At 33.3% G+C, this 14,818-nt stretch overlaps 1 protein-coding gene across 1 annotated transcript in view; it reads left to right on the top strand.

Moving 5' to 3' along the window:
* LOC149801930 (uncharacterized) overlaps window positions 1-14,818 on the top strand; it is a 96,610-nt gene that overhangs the window by 32,870 nt on the left and 48,922 nt on the right. The window contains exons 7-9 of the mRNA XM_089956310.1: window positions 2,705-2,773; window positions 8,494-8,677; window positions 12,973-13,066. Coding sequence (XP_089812436.1) covers window positions 2,705-2,773; window positions 8,494-8,677; window positions 12,973-13,066 — 347 coding nt within the window. The remainder of the gene's footprint in view (window positions 1-2,704; window positions 2,774-8,493; window positions 8,678-12,972; window positions 13,067-14,818) is intronic.

Below are 14,818 nucleotides of genomic sequence, written 5' to 3'. Positions count from 1 at the left end.
CCAATCTAGATTATCATACAATATAGATGTCTAGATCATTGTACAGTATACCGCTATTGATTATCATGCAGTCTACCAGTCTTGATCATCATACAGTCTAACAAACAGTCTAACAATCTAGATTATGATATAGTATAGAGGTCTAGATCATCGTACAGTATACCACTATTGATTGTCATGCAGTCTACCAGTCCTAATCATCATACAGTCTACCAATCTGGATCAAATAAAGTCTGTCATCATCATATGGTTTACCAGTCTAGATCATCATATAGTATACCAGTCTAGATCATCATGCAGTCTGCCAAAGTTGGCATTTATCATAAAGTCTACCAGTCTAGATCATCAAATAGTCTACCGGTTGAGATCATCACTTAGTCTACCATTCTAGATGATAATAATATAGTTTGCCAGTCAAGATCATCATATAGTCTACTGGTCAATATTATCATACAGTAGACCAGTCTAGATACAGTCTAAAGGTCTTGATCATTATGCAGTCTAGGGCAAGGGTAAAAAGTCCAGGTCACCAGCTGAGATCAAAATTACTAGGACAAACATCCAGTCTACATATTTTGCATATCCTGTCATTTCTTTCTACAGTAGTTGAGAATGCTGCTATTTTGAAAAGGTTTATTACAGTTTGGAATTAATTCTTAGTTGCTATTGTTCATTGTGTGAATTAGAATTTAAAAGGCAGAACCATGTTGTTATTACATTGTAAAGGACATTGTAGTGTCCTTATTGGAACTTACCACATTTCATGCTTAGTGTCCTTATTGGAACTTACCAGCATGTATGCCTAGTGTCTTTATTGGAACTTACCAGTATGCATGCCTAGTGTCTTTATTGGAACTTACCAGCATGCATGCCTGGTGTCTTTATTGGAACTTACCAGCATGCATGCCTAGTGTCTTTATTGGAACTTACCAGCATGCATGTCTAGTGTCTTTATTGGAACTTACCAGCATGCATGCCTAGTGTCTTTATTGGAACTTACCAGCATGGATGCTTAGTGTATTTATTGGAACTTACCAGCATGCATGCCTAGTGTCTTTATTGGAACTTACCAGCATGGATGCTTAGTGTATTTATTGGAACTTACCACCATGCATGCCAAGTGTCTTTATTGGAACTTACCACAATGCATAGTTAGTGTCTTTATTTGAACTTACCAATATGCATGCTCAGTGTTTTTACTGGAACTTACAACCATGCATATCAAGTATCTTTATTGGAACTTGCCACCATGGATACTGTGTTACTTTGTTGGAACTTACCACACTGTGTACCTAGTGTGTATTGGAGCTTACCACCTTGCATGCCTAGTGTCTTTATTGGTACTTACAACAGTGCATTCCTAGTGTCTTTTGGAACTTACAATAATGCATACCTAGTATCTTTTTTGGAACTTGCCACCATGGATACTGTGTTACTTTGTTGGAACTTACCACACTGTGTACCTAGTGTCTCTATTGGAACTTACCAATATGCATGCTCAGTGTTTTTACTGGAACTTACAACCATGCATATCTAGTATCTTTATTGGAACTTGCCACCATGGATACTGTGTTACTTTTTTGGAACTTACCACACTGTGTACCTATTGTCTCTATTGGAACTTACAACAATACATGCTTAGTGTCTTTATTGGAACTTACCACCTTGCATGCCTAGTGTCTTTATTGGCACTTACAACAATGCATACCTAGTGTCTTTTGGAACTTACAATAATGCAAACCTAGTATCTTTATTGGAACTTGCCACCATGGATACTGTCTTACTTTGTTGGAACTTACCACACTGTGTACCTAGTGTCTCTAATGGAACTTACCACAGTGCATACCTAGTGTATTTATTCGAACTTAACACCTTGCATATTGTGTGCCTTTGTTGGAACTTACCACCATGCATATCTAGTGTATTTATCAGAACTTACCAAAATGTATACCTAGTGTCTTTATGGAACTTAACACCATGCATATCTAGTGTCTTTATTGGAACTTGCCACAATGCATGCTTAGTTTCTTTATTGGAACTTGCCACCCTGCATGCTTAGTGTCTTTATTGAAACATGCCACAATGCATACTGAGTGCCTTGCTACACATAATTTTGTGGATTACGTCAGTCCCAGACAAGGTTCTTAGATGGGTTTTATTCAGCAAGAACAGATAAAATGAACATTCAAAGTTTAGAGCTTCCAACACAGACAGCTAGGTTAAATTTACGTCTGCACATACACATGATGGGAACATGGTGTGTGCACGTCATCATGAGCTTTAACTTCAAGAAAATTAATCCAGATAAGAATTTTTAAGTGAATTGTGCTGGTTTTACATCAGATATAGAATAATGGGTGATCATTGCATATATATGTGCAGTAAATCAAGATATCTTGTAAATTAGGATTTGTCTAATTCACATGTCTTGGTTCTTAGAACAAATTGTAGGAACGTGCTTCTTCCATTATTCCTTGAACTTACCCTTTAAACTAGATTCCTCCTAAAACCAATGTGAAAGATGGATGGAACAAATGTCTGAGTTGTCAGTGTTTGTTGTCTTTGAGAGAGAGTCCCTATGGAGACTTCTGGGGAAATAATCTAGCCAACATATGAGACCCTTCTTGTAAAATACATGTCAGTAAAGAACCAGTTTGTGGTTCTTGAAGATACATATGTCTCATTGTGTGTGGTGTTCTTTCAGAAACAATACAGTTCATGAAGCTGGAATTTCCTGCCTGCTTTTGGCAAAGGATAGTGAGAACAATACCTGGTGAGTATGAGGTTAATCATCAATTTGACAGATTCACTCACTTATGAAGCCACCTCCTTTTGTGATGAAATGCTGGCCATATGTTAGGGGTTGGTTTAGGTGATGGTATTGTTCTTGGGAGTGGGGTTGGGTGGGGGCAGGGACAATAAATAGTGAAAATGCACTACTTTGCTGTTTTATATGGTGTGCCTCTTAATATAAGGGTGTGGCCTTCCTTGATATGAGCCATATACATTGGAGATCATTGTATGTGCGATTTTAATGTTTAACATAGCTTTGACAATTTTTCAGTCATATCGCTACAGTGTCTGCATTGTGGCAGTTTATTGTGATGTCTATCACTAGGACATCATGCCGCAGACATGTAGCATCATGTTCCACCCAGTCATATTATCCTGACACCAGGCCAACCAGTCCTAACACTAACCTCTTATTGCTGAATGCCAAACGAGGCAGCTGCTATTACCATTTTTATGTTTGGTATGACTTGGCCAGGGTTCAAACGCATGACCTCCCATATCTGAGGCAGATGCCCTAACCACTTAAGCCCCTGGAGCAGTTGAGATCATTGTACATAATGTGACATTTCAGTACAATTAGAAAATAATATTGTGACAGAAAAAAAAATATGCATTTCTTTATTTATCATCTTCCGATACACCTTATAATCAGTATTCCATAGCCATGCCATATCTACTCCATGTTCTGGTACATATTGATATAGTTTAATTTTGACTAATAAATATTGGCTTATATAGATCATAGGAATATTTTAGGTTTGAAGTCACCAGAGAAGTGGGTGAGTTTTGTTTCTTCATTTTTACTTCTTCCTGTAGTAAGCTTTATATTACAGTAAGATGGCTGACCTTTCAAATCTTTTAAACTCTTTGCATGCACATGTGTGCACAAAACCCTTGTATTGCACATCGCTGATCACACATTGGTGATTAACAGTAATGAAAACTTGTATTGTTTTCAGACATGTTGCAGATCTTGCCTTGCCATAATGTTTTCTTTTTTTGTAAATCATTAAATCTGTCTGATACGTTAGTTATGATCACTAACAAATTTATATAAAAAAAATTCCACCAAAATCTTTGATTTCTTAATTATTTAAACATGGCTAAATACATTTGTCATTGCTTAAAAACTGTTCAAGCATAGTTTTTTGCCTATGGAATGAAGCAATTTAAGAATACAATAAAAATGATCCTTTATATATCAACTTGTTGGAAATGCATTTTTTTTATTCAGCGGTGCCATGTTCTTTTTTGACATATTGCAACAAAATATCTACCATTATGTTACTTTTTATGATGCAACATGTCAAAACATGTACCATAACATCGATTTTATTTTCCAGGATAAACAGTTACTTGTTTATCTCATGATACAGTCATGTATCATACAGTATACTGCAATTATTGCACCTTTGTTGAGAAGAAACAGGATTTGGGGATCAGCAAAGAATATCAGAACTAATTGTATTTACTGGATGCAAATATATTGGTATAGTGTTAAATTCTTTGCATGTTTATTTGATATGAAGAATATTTTTGTCATTTTCTGTTGAAAAAATTAATCTTATAAAACTGCAACAAGATAGAAAATGTAGCTAAACTTTGAATTTTTAAACTAGGTGTTTTTCCCTGTATTAATACATCTACAATGTAACTGCTCTTTAGCAGCCATTCATGGGATGAATCAACTTTTCCTGTGTATGTGAGGTGGTTGAGGAAGAGACAGAATATTAATTACTGGCGGGATATGAGAGATTGTTTTTATTGTGATCATTAGGGACAGTTGCACTGTATACTGCTTAATTTATATACACTAAAAGTACCAAGACGGCATGGTGACTGTTTCCTTTGTACCAACAATGATTGTTTCTCATTAGTTTCACAGGGCCTTAAGCACGTGTTTACAGCAAAGCTTTGGTTATTTTGATTATCTGATCCTTCTCTTAATTGTAAGAAAGTGTGATAATAACAGTTTGCCTGTAGCTGTGAATACAGTCTAGTCTCCCAAGTCTTCTCTGGGTGATAAGAAGCACTTTCCATGCATGTAGTTGTAAATACAGTCTAGTCTCCCGAGCCTTCTGTGGGTGATAAGATGCATGTAGTTGTTGAAATGTTCTAGTCCCCCAAGTCTCCACCTCGGTGACAAGTTGCACTTTCCATGCATATAGCTGTGAATATGCTCTAGTCTCCCATGTCTTCTCTTGGTGACAAGTTGCACTTTCCATGCATGTAGCTGAGTACATTCTAGTACCCTGAGTCTCCTTATTCAGACATGAAATTATACCCATTAAAACAGGAGGGATTAGCCAGACCTAGTGTATAATTATCAGTAAACTAGGTTAATTGCCCATCCTAGGACAGGAATAAAAACAAAATTAAAACAATAAAAAAATTGGAATGAGCAAGTTTAAAAGAAAGTTTGAAGAAAATAAAGTATTAAAAAATATTTGGCTGCCACACTTGTGACCTCATGTTTTCTTGTTTGGTAGATGGGAGACACAGAAAGACAAATTTGGGTGTTATATATATATATATATATATATATATATATATATATATATATATATATATATATATATATATTGTTATGTATCTCTGATTTAATTCATATTTATTTTAATTTAATTGTTTGTCAGTTTTAAATTTTTGATTCTATTTTATGCTATTATAATGTAAATTTATTCAGTGGAGATGATATTTTTGTAGGAAATCAGTTGACCTGAATCATTTTTTCATAAACACCAGGTGTTGATCTAAACCTTGACCTTGTTTCAGAATTTGTAGCAACCTTCATAAACAAGTTCTATTTTATTTTAAAATGATTGGTTTTTTGTCAGGGTCGATTTTGTTGCATGTGACATAAACATGATCATGTACCCCCCCCCCTTTCGATTTCACAATTCCAGTTTTTTCATTACTGCGCATTTGTTACTTTTAATAGAGATGCGTAGAGAGAGATTTCTCAGTTTTGGGTTTTTTACACTGATGTCAGGTTATTTTGTTGTAGCCAGATCTTGAGCTATAATTTTCTTCAGATCAATTGGAATTCAAAGGATTAATTCTTTTTTCTCTGGAAATATTTTGAGGAGTGCTCACACAGAAATTTTGGAAAGACATTACTTACAAATTTAATTTGGATTTCCAACACAGGAGTGCCATTATTTGTATTTCTTCAAGGAACTGTGAAAGACAACACAGTACAGACTACAGCATACGTCATCGTCATCCAGCTTGGATTTTCCATCAGGATTCGAACTTGAAATTATTAGAACATTTATTACTAGGACTTTTGCAATTTAATTCTTGGATTATTCTTAGATTATTTTTGGATTTGATTCTTGAAACTGTAAGTTCTCCTTTTTTCTTTTTTACAGAATTTTTCCAAGGAAATAAATTATTTGTTAAATTTTAAAAAGCTTGTTGTTTTCACTCTTTCTGTGTTACTGTTTATTCGAGCCTAAACACATAACAATATATATATATATATATATATATATATATATATATATATATATATATATATATATATATATATATATATATATATATATATATATATATAAATAATAGATGCAGGTTTAAAAGAAAGTTTGAAGATAAAACTATAAAAGTAGTATAAGTAAACTTGGAATGGAGTTGTCACCATGGATGCAGTTTAGGATTTTGTATCATTTTAATATGAACTCTGTGAGTAACCAGATTATCCTAGGATATATATTTATAAAAGTGCCTTACCTGAGTACCACATAGGCTTAAATGGAACAGCCTTCATGATATTGATGTAACAAGTTTTACTTAAATGGAACAGCCTTCATGATATTCATGCAACAGGTTTAGCTTAAATGGAACAGCCTTCATGATATTCATGCAACAAGTTTTGCTTAAATGGAACAGTCTTCATGATATTCATGCAGCAAGTTTAGCTTAAATGGAACAGCCTTCATGATATTCATGCAACAAGTTTTGCTTAAATGGAACAGCCTTCATGATATTCATGTAACAAGTTTAGCTTAAATGGAACAGCTTCATGATATTCATGCAACAAGTTTTGCCTAAATGGAACAGCCTTCATGATATTCATGCAACAAGTTTAGCTTAAATGGAACAGCCTTCTTGATGTTCATGCAACAAGTTTTGCTTAAATGGAACAGCCTTCATGATATTCATGCAACAAGTTTTGCTTAAATGGAACAGCCTTCATGATATTCATGCAACAAGTTTAGCTTAAATGGAATAGCCTTCATGATATTTATGCAACAAGTTTTGCTTAAATGGAACAGCCTTCATGATATTCATGCAACAAGTTTAGCTTAAATGGAACAGCCTTCATGATGTTCATGCAACAAGTTTTGCTTAAATGGAACAGCCTTCATGATATTCATGCAACAAGTTTTGCTTAAATAGAACAGCCTTCATGATATTCATGTAACAAGTTTTATTTCAGTAATGCAGGTCTTAGGTTAAAATTACCATATAAGTTGAGTCCAGCTGCAAACAATATAGACCCTGATCTGCCTCGCATAATGTTCCAGCATATTAGGGTCTGTTCTGTTTGGTCTTTTGATAATTCCTGACAAACTGCATAGACCCAGATCTGCTAGCACATTATGCAATGTCAGATCTGGGTCTATACAGTTTGCAGTTGAAATTGACTTATAAGCAGGTATATACAGTTCAGAACATATTAAAAAACGGTGCATGCAAACTAAAATATGAGTACCTTTAATAAGAGTCTTCATTAGCACAGATATAACGTTCTTTGTTCTGTGCGATGTGAACAAGTTTATATAATAATTAATAGTTCTCTCGGGTTGCATTATTAATGATCATTCACAGTCAGATTCAAAACCATTCAGCAGATATTAAACAGCAACAAGTTTACTGAAATATTCTGTTTTCTACTGTGATTTTCAAAGTCACATAAAGGTAAAGTTTTCATCCTAGAAATGAAATGCACCAATCTGGATAGTAGAAGGTCCTACCATGTGTCCATGTGATGTGGAAAATCAGCATTGGAATGCTAGAAGATTACAAATTGCATCAGAATAAGCCAGTTTTGTTAATTTTAGTTCTGTATAATCTTCCAAGTGCAAAATATTTACAAATGACCAGTGCCAAAAGGATATTTCAGTTCTTATTAAATTGTTCCTATTCAGAATTTTCCATTAGTCCTGATAGTTTGCAATACAAGACACAGAGTTCTAAGTGTATGCATTCTTGGACATTTGCACAAAAAGACTAGTGTGATACTGTGGGTTACAAACTGCTGCAATTTTTCAGAATGCTCAAAATAAATATTTCTGAACATATGAATCCTTTTTACCACCTTACATACTCCCATTTTGTCCTGACTCTTAATTTACCATGATAGACTGAACATGTTACTTATCCATAGAACCTTATTATAATGTAAATGTTACTACTTTTTTGCCTTCCTTTCCATGACACTTGTCCATAGAACCTTATTATAATGTAGTAAATGGTACTACCTTTTGTCTTACTTTCCACGATACTTGTCCATAGAACCTTATTGTAATGTAGTAAATGTTACTACTTTTTATCTTACTTTCCATGATACTTGTCCATAGAACCTTATTGTAATGTATTAAATGTTACTACTTTGTCTTACTTTGCATGATGCTTGTCCATAGAACCTTTTGATAATGTAGTAAATTTTACTTCTTTTTTCTTACTTTACAGGATACTAACAGGTTCATTTGACAAAAGTGTAAAGATTTGGTCTGCTGATGGTAAAAATGTGTATACGCTAGACAAGTTTTTGTCTACTGTTTCTGGCATATGTTATGTACCACGGAACAAAACAGTGTGGGTGGCTGGAGGATCCTCTTATGCTTCACTATATGACCCCAAGTCAAGAGAAAATGTAAGTTCTGCCATTCCTGTCTTTTATTTCCATAGCCCCATCTTTAGTGTTGGAGACGATGAATGACCAGGACTGGAATTTATCAACAGACATTAAGTCTGGAATTAAACTGAAGTCCAGAATCCAGCATTGTGGCCTGGATTTCACCAAAATAATTTAAACCTGAACTTAACTTTAGAATCTATTTGTCTGATTGACTTAAATTAAATTATGATGTAAAACGTACCATGTAAATATCTTAAGACCAGACTTAAGATTTTTGTTGTGGATGTGTGGGCCATGTTCTTGTTTCACTAACATCAGAAATGTTCTTCCTCAAACATAAATTCCTGAGTGTTTTCCAAACAGAATTTGTCTATAAACATTCATCTGACATTGATAATTAGGATATATTTGCAATATCTTTTGAATTAGTTCCCCTGAAAAGAACTTGTTTCTCTCTCTCTCTTAGAGGAAAGTACGAGGGATACCCAAGATTTAATAGACCTCCTCATCTTTGAAAATGAATGAAAAGATTCTTAGGCATACAGTCTTACATCATCTGTTTTTTCTACTGTTACTGATGCTGACAATAATCCCAGTATTCTTAGAAGTATTACAAGCAAAATAAATAGGATTCTCAGAATTTTGAGAACCTTTATGGAATCTTATGAAATTAGGGATAGGGACTGTATACTTGAAACATTGTCACTTCTTAGTGTCAGCCATACATTAAGCTTTTGGATCTAGGACATATATTCTTTTAGCAAGATGCTAACAGTAGTTCTTTTGAGTTCATTAGATTGACTGTTTGGAAATATGCCAGATTTTTACATGCAGATTTTCTGAGATATGCTTAAATTAGTGACTAACACCACAGACTTTGATGCCATTATCATTGTCCATGCTGAATCACTACCCAGGCCAGCCTGGGTCGGCCACTTCAGTATGTCCTTTTTGGAAAGGCACTTAACTCTGATTTCCTCATCAAGCCATAGTTAGTAATATGTTGAAAGTGCTGTTAAAACCAACTATACTAAGTTGACACATTACTTGTCATTATTTTCTTTGTTGTGTATAAAAATCAATCAGTAGGCACAATTAACTAGTTTGAAAAAGTTTAAAATATAACTATATCTATGTATACATGCATCCACACATGCTTGCATATGTGTATGTATTAATTTACTTGGAAAATTAGAATGTGTGCACATTAAATACAGATTTTATCAGTTTATACATGTAATAGTTGAAAGAATGAGAGAGAAGGAGAGAAAGTTTTACTTTTTATCAGTTTGATTATATATTTCTACATGATGAGTATGGGTGTACACATGGAATATATAAGTAACCTGCTCTTCATCGAGTAATAGTTTCAGTGCTAGAGTACATCATTCTCATGAAGACAGAGAGTGTTTTCCCAAGGGGAATTTAATGCAGTACATAAAATTTAGCTTCTTATATAAGCATTAGTTGGACTTTTGAGTTCAGTGTACACAGATATTGATAATTAATAACCTATTTTCTTGCATCATGAAATAGTGGTCTTAGTTTATAAGATAGCTAGTCAGTACACAAATTGTCTGAAATCCTGTTCCTGCATGCCACAACAAAGTAAAGGGGAGTTGAATTTTAACATATTAAATAATGCAGGACTCATAAAGGAGGAATTATTCAAGAATGTCAGAGTGTCACACAAGCAGTAATTTTTCTTTCATTGAGAAGGATCTGATGATATACCACTGAACATATCAGTATTGTTTACAGCTGTAACATATCAGTATTGTTTACAGCTGTAACATATCAGTATTGTTTACAGCAGTAACATATTAGCATTGTTTACAGCTGTAACATCAGTATTGTTTACAGCTGTAACACATCAGTATTGTTTACAGCTGTAACATATCAGCATTGTTTACAGCTGTAACATATCAGTATTGTTTACAGCAGTAACATATTAGCATTGTTTACAGCAGTAACATCAATAATGTTTACAGCTGTAACACATCAACATTGTTTATAGCTGTAACATATCAGCATTGTTTACAGCTGAAACATATCAATATTGTTTACAGCTGTAACATCTCAGCATTGTTTACAGCTGTAACATATCAATATTGTTTACAGCTGTAACATATCAATATTGTTTACAGCTGTAACATATCAATATTGTTTACAGCTGTAACATATCAGCATTGTTTACAGCTGTAATATATCAATATTGTTTACAGCTGTAACATGTCAGTATTGTTTACAGCTGTAACATATCAGCATTGTTTACAGCTGTAACATATCAATATTGTTTACATCTGTAACATATCAGTATTGTTTACAGCTGTAACATATCAATATTGTTTACAGTTGTAACATATCAGTATTGTTTACAGCTGTAACATGTCAGTATTGTTTACAGCTGTAACATATCAGTATTGTTTACAGCTGTAATTTTCTCTGTGACAAATTGTGACACAGACTTCTATAACCCTCTCAAAAACTATTGAGTCGAACCAATCCAGATTATGTATTTAAATACCTTAGATAAATCTCAAAACTATATTAAGTTCTTACAGCTGGCCTTTCAGAATAATGTTTTCCCCATTTTTGTAACTTTTTGAATTTTGACCATTTTTGTCAAAAACCTTTGAAGCAAATTTTTAAAAAAAAGTCATGAGCTGGTCAAAATGAAATCTGCTAGGCATATTTGCATTTATATTTATATTACCTTATTCGATTGCTAAAACATCATAGAATGGTTCTCATTTTTCAAAGTATTTTGCACATTATTGAAATTTGATAAGCATCTCATACATGTGTTCAGATGATGTGAGTAGCAACATAAAGGAGCAGTTTGTGACCTAGAATGAATAAATAGAACTGCATTACATTTTAGACATGGATAATTTATTTTTACTGAAGAAATTTGACTCCATGCCTTTCGTGTCTCCATGGAGTTATATCCCCTTTCTTCTTTGACAGAAGTGATAAACTTGCTGTGATGCATTGTGGAATCTACATGCTTTGTGGTCAGATAATATCAAATAGTTTACAAAATGTCAAGAATGTAATTTGCTGTCACTGACAGATCAATCCTAATGCCTTTTAAGTTACTGACATTTATGTGATCAGCCTTTGAAAGTGGGGTAAATTTATGAGAAAGAGGGTAGGGTGTTGCACTGAAGAGTGCAATCAAATTTTGTTTGCAACCATACAAAATTGAAAACAAAACCTATGCAGCCATGTGACAAATTGATTCGTTTACTAGGTTATATTTTAAGAAAGAAATTATGTCTACATTTAAAATACAGCCCACCTAACACAAAGGAAAAATCTATATATTTTAGTGTGATATCCTTTTAATATGCAACAAGTAACTAATTTATTTATTCATTTACATGCATAAAATAATTAGCTTTGAATGCATCTGTGATGCATAGCTATCAATAGAATATGCTGACTATGGATTTTACCCTTCCTCATGTTCCTTGTATATTTCCTTGAAATATCCACATTTTTAATGAGTCCAGTGCAATTTAGTTCCAAGTACTGAGGCACAGAGACAGTCTTACTTAAGTTAGGATAAGCATGGATACAAAATATGAAAGGTCAGAGAAGACTGTGTTGTGTTACAAATATATAGTTGCATTTAAGTAAATGATTAGAATTTTTAATGCTATTGATCTTACAGGAGCAACTGAATCACAGCTATTTGCTCTGTTGTCCTAGACTCCCACCAAGAAACAAATTTCAAGAAACTTTGTGTTTTTTGTTTAGGCTTTAATTCTGCTTTTTATCGAACACAAATAACATGTCTTGATTTTGTTCTTAAAACCAAATCCCTTCTAATTCTAAGCTGATTCTGATCAGTGGATTATTAGAAGAGAAATAAACTTCTGAGCAAAACAATTTTCACACAAGTCTGAACTCTCATTAGGATTTTGTAATAGAAGTCTAGAACCACAAAACTCAAAGGAGATTCTTATAAAAGAAAAATAAATAACCAATCATCCAATCCACCTTGTAATAAGTGTAAAAATATGTATTTCAAAATATCTTCATCATGTACTGAGTTCTCGGTAATGAGTCCACCCTTAACCTCTAGCCACTGCAAAACAGATTTCTGGCTATTAACTTAGATTAATTTATACTGTAAACTGTGACTGGTAGAAACAGTACAATGCTATTTAGCTTATGATAGTAACCCTTTTAATTTGTCTTAATTCATAGAACACATGGAATATCACTTATAAAACCTTTTGTGCGCAGAATTCAGTGTTAGTCCTGTGTAATTCATGTTTAATTTTATCTGTATTTTCTAGGTGTCAGATTTTATTGGGACATTCCAGCAACAAGAAGAGGAGAAGTATCATTTGCAAATACTCAAATTCTTTCCAGAATTAAATCAGGTTGTAGGTAAGAATGACTTAAAGATATATTTTAAATAATGAAAATTTGTCCCAAAAGCATTTAGTTAATGATTATTTGTTATCACATTTTGAATAGTCATTGCAAATGACAGCTAACTGAAATACAATATCTGCAAAATACACTGGTCCACACATGTAGAATGGAACATATTTTACTTGGTGTACCCGAAAAATTTTATAACAGATACAGGGTGAGTGTAGCAAAAGAGAAAGACCTAAAAGAAAACTGACAAATCTGCATTTAAAAAGTTAAAGTAATAAGTTTTGTTCTTGCATGCTTAAGTTGTAAATGTATACTCAACACCAAAAAGTATAGGGGCTGATCACCATTACTGATTGATATTTGAACAACCAGTACATGAAGACCACTCATGGAATGATGGAGGGAGACATAAGAGTGATTTACAACCAAATACCATTTTAAGAATCAGTCATCTTGATTTTGATCTTTAATTTGGACAAAAAAGTTTTTTTCTTCAGAAGTCTTGTTTATTCAGTATATGTATATTTAGAAATGGTTAATTAACTTCATTTGCAATAATTTTATGCTTTTCCATTATTCAAAGAACTCTGAGTGGATTCATGGACTGACTTGATGAGATACACCTTGTTGAGCAATAGCATAAAGTTATACTATTGTTCCAAAGGAAAAATAATCCTCTGAGATATGGACAGTTAAATTCCAAATTGACAACCATCCTTTGATAAAATAAATAATCAAACAGAAAACACTCGATTTACACTGAAATGTTAACCACATGCTAAGTCCTTATGCAGTAATAGCACAGACGTGAGGCTGAATATACACAACCTTGAACTAGTTCAATTCTGAATATACACAACCTTGAACTGGTTCAGTTCTGAATATACACAACCTTGAGCTAGTTCAATTCTAAATATACACAAACTTGAACTAGTACAGTTCTGAATATACCCAACCGTGAACTAATTCAACTCTGAATATACACAACCTTGAACTAGTTCAATTCTGAATATACACAACCTTGAACTAGTTCAATTCTGAATATACACAACCTTGAACTAGTTCAATTCTGAATATATACAACCTTCAGCTAGTTCAACTCTAAATATACACAACCTTGAACTAGTTCAATTCTGAATATACACAACCTTGAACTGGTTCAGTTCTGAATATACACAACCTTGAGCTAGTTCAATTCTAAATATACACAAACTTGAACTAGTACAGTTCTGAATATACCCAACCGTGAACTAATTCAACTCTGAATATACACAACCTTGAACTAGTTCAATTCTGAATATACACAACCTTGAACTAGTTCAATTCTGAATATACACAACCTTGAACTAGTTCAATTCTGAATATATACAACCTTCAGCTAGTTCAACTCTAAATATACACAACCTTGAACTAGTTCAATTCTGAATATAAACAACCTTGAACTAGTTTAATTCTGAATATACACAACCTTGAACTAGCTCAATTCTAAATGTACACAACCTTGAACTAGTTCAATTCTGAATGTATGTGTACTATAAAGGATTAACAGTTTAATGTATGTTGCTAGAATCTGACGGGGATACTTTTCTTCCTTTCATCACAAGATAAATTGTTTAAATAAAAATAAGGAATGGAATAACGTCTTTTTTATACTACAAATCAGAACAAGGCAGTCATTTTCAAGCATCCCCCTTTCAGAAAATTTAATGGTCGGTACTGTTATACAATATGTATAAAGAATAGCATCAATAGATG

Source organism: Sinohyriopsis cumingii, chromosome 4, assembly GCF_028554795.1.
Source record: "Sinohyriopsis cumingii isolate HCF-2022 chromosome 4, ASM2855479v2, whole genome shotgun sequence".
Lineage (NCBI taxonomy): Eukaryota > Metazoa > Mollusca > Bivalvia > Unionida > Unionidae > Sinohyriopsis > Sinohyriopsis cumingii.
This window is presented reverse-complemented; position numbering and strand designations above follow the sequence as displayed.